Below are 3,048 nucleotides of genomic sequence, written 5' to 3' on the forward strand. Positions count from 1 at the left end.
AATGTAAAGTGAGCAGGTTCAGCCCATTAATAATGCTCATACTTCCTCTTTCACAGCATGTTTGAGTTCTTGATGGTAGTAGAGCAATCTGCCCATGTGTGATGTAATCCATGTCTAATATTTTTTGTAATGTATGTTCTGTTATATGTGAGAAATCAGGTGTGAGCTTACTAAAACATACTACCCATCTGTGGTTAGATCTCTGAGACTTTACAGAGATTTTACGAAGCTATATTATAATTCAAATCCTGTTTTTTTTTATTATTTATTTAATTATTATTATGACCTGATTTTTTTATTTATTTAGAAAATAAAATAAAATATTATTTTATTTTTATGAAGCAGCATAATAGGTTGTTGCCAAAATTTTATTTGTGACCCTGGACCACAAAACCAGTCATAAGTCGCACGGGTATATTTGTGGCACTATCCAACAATACATTGTATGGGTCAAAATGATAAATTTTTCTTTTATGCCAAAAATCTTTAGGATATTAAATAAAGATCATGTTCCATGAAGATATTTTGTAAATTTCCTACTGTAAATATATATAAAACTTGCTAAGGACTTGATTTGGACAACTTTAAAGGTGATTTTCTCAATATTTAGATTTTTTTTTTTGCACCCTCAGATTCCAGATTTTCAAATAGTTGTATCTCGGACAAATATTGTCCTATCCTAACAAACCATACATCAATGTAAATCTTTCATAGGATGCATACATCTCAATTTCAAATTGACCCTTATGGATTTTGTGGTCCAGGGTCACATTTGGTTGTGACAATGAGAACACTTGAAGCATAATTGATGCTTGCCATGTGATATGTTTATTTTAAGAAGGTTTATGGAAGAATAAAATAAAAACCTTTCTTAGGTTACATGTAGACACTTAACATTTCAGATTTGTTCACGGAACCATTGAAGATATGCTGAAATCTTAGTATACACATTAGGAAGCTCAGGTGAATTACAGCGAAGAGCGCTACCGAAAGATGTGACACCAACTGCAGTGTCTCCACAAACCAAAGGACCTCCTGAATCCCCCTGTTAAGAAACACAGATCAACACGTCACTAGTGAAACCAGTTTGTATGTTACCATAAAGACTGTGAATTATCTTTTGCACATACGTTGCAGGATCCACCACCGCCATATGCACAGATCATCTGTGTGGCCAAGTAATTGAAAATCCATCTACGCTGACACTCTGTCTGATTTTTTATGGTTGTGTTTGCCTCCATTAGAAGATAACTCGCTGGGCCATTAGTCTTCAGTCTTCCCCAGCCGGCAACAATACAGCGAGTACCTGCTTTAATGTCTCTGTCCTTTGGTAAAGATATCAGTCTAACTTTGTTGTTCAGTTCGACTTTTTTCTTTAGCTGTAATAAAACAAATAAAAACATTTTCAATAAACAATCTTTTATAAGACTGATTTTCATTGGATCATACTGTTGTTTTTTTTGGTTAATACAGAAGTCGTAAAGGCCAAGTAGATTTTTTTTTTTTTTTTTTTTTTTTTTTTCTGCTGTGTTTGACAGCCACAAAAAAATATTTAATAACTGTTCAGGTTTTCTGTCTTTTTTGCCCCATTATTGTTTCTACACAGAGCAATAAATTAAAAATATAGGAAACATTTAAAGAGGCACTTGGCCATTTCCAAAGAAATTATTTAAATCCCTTCAGTAATTTTTAAAGCAAGAAAATGCAATAGAGATTAGTGTTTTGTGTTACTGTCCAGACCAGATTATATTTTGAACAAATAAAAATATTACAGGTTGTTACCTTCAATAACATGATGTCATTCCGAATAGGCATGGATTTATATTCTGGATGTGGGATGTAGGACATCACTTCGATGCGATCTGAACACTTGCTTTTCCTTAAGTCATGAGCACCAACAACAACCGTCAGAATATCTCTTCTGTTAAAAGAGCATATTGGACATGTGAATTTATGTATAGTTGCACTGCAGTCATTAAAAGTAAATTTTAACTTAACATTGCAGTTCACACTAAACAAGCTCTTACCTGCCCCAGCAATGTGCAGCAGTCAAGACCAAGTCATTAGAAATCAGGAATCCACCGCAGATATGGTACCCATTGTTCTGAACAGAAACCATGTACGGTCTGGAGTGGGGTTTGGCTTCTGTGCCGTTCACAATACCCACATTCACATGAGCTGAAAAAGAGAGATAGTTCTGTCAGTCAACTTATTTAGGGCATACCTATTACATATTGTTCAAAATAATCAATCTCACCAGTGAATGTCAGGTATGGCAGCAGAGAGGTCAGCAGGAGCAGAGAGATGACGATGGTCATGATGAAAGAAGATATTAAGTGAGTTCTCATGATAAAATGCTGTATAAATATAATGGGTGGGTGGAGACACTGAGCCGCCCAAAAGTCACACACACACACACACACACACACACACACACACACACACACACACACACACACACACACACACACACACACACACACACACACACACACACACACACACACACACACACACACACACACACACACACACACACACACACGTGTGTGTATATATATATATATATATATATATATATATATATATATATATATATATATATATATATATATATATATATATATATATATATATATATATACTTTTTTTCTCACATTGAGGTGTCAGTGATACTGATAGTAAGAAGAGTTAACTCTTGTTATCGGCAACATCTGTTAAAAAATGACAAAATATAACGCATAAGATGTGGACGTGTGCATGTAACTGCATTAAGTGTTTTTGAGTGTTACAATATGAAAACAGTTTTGACCATGCCAGTATATTATTTTGGATTGGCGCCATTTAATTCCATTTTAAGAGTCTTGCTGTGAAACTGGAAATTAATTTTGTTCTAATGAACATTATTCCTTTAAAGCAACGGTGCCCAATCCTGTTCCTGGAGGTCCTACAGAGTTTAGCTCCAACCCCAATGAAACACAGCTGAACCAGCTAATCAAGGTCTTATTGGGCATACTAGAAATATACTGTATTTGGTGTTGTCATACT

At 34.6% G+C, this 3,048-nt stretch overlaps 1 protein-coding gene across 1 annotated transcript; it reads right to left on the bottom strand.

The window, feature by feature from the left end:
• Positions 1-788: 788 nt before the first annotated feature.
• Positions 789-2,491, bottom strand: LOC307120524 (mast cell protease 1A-like). Its single transcript, XM_079807610.1, has 5 exons — positions 2,258-2,491; positions 2,028-2,178; positions 1,783-1,921; positions 1,131-1,379; positions 789-1,045 (listed from the first exon to the last, which is right to left on the bottom strand). The coding sequence occupies exons 1-5, from the start codon at positions 2,346-2,348 to the stop codon at positions 899-901; spliced, it is 777 nt and encodes a 258-aa protein (XP_079663736.1). The 5' UTR covers positions 2,349-2,491; the 3' UTR covers positions 789-898.
• Between the last annotated feature and the right edge of the window lie 557 nt (positions 2,492-3,048).

The sequence above is a fragment of the Gobio gobio genome, assembly GCF_949357685.1.
Source record: "Gobio gobio genome assembly, chromosome: 24".
Classification (NCBI taxonomy): domain Eukaryota; kingdom Metazoa; phylum Chordata; class Actinopteri; order Cypriniformes; family Gobionidae; genus Gobio; species Gobio gobio.

What these genes read in the sequence shown, in the direction of transcription:
- LOC307120524 (XM_079807610.1), bottom strand. Translation starts at nt 2,348, where the DNA reads ATGAGAACTCACTTAATATCTTCTTTCATCATGACCATCGTCATCTCT. An exon ending in GCCATACCTGACATTCACTG is followed by an intron (nt 2,179 to 2,257) that starts GTGAGATTGATT and finishes TCTCTTTTTCAG; the next exon opens with CTCATGTGAATGTGGGTATT. An exon ending in GCGGTGGTGGATCCTGCAAC is followed by an intron (nt 1,046 to 1,130) that starts GTATGTGCAAAA and finishes GTTTCTTAACAG; the next exon opens with GGGGATTCAGGAGGTCCTTT.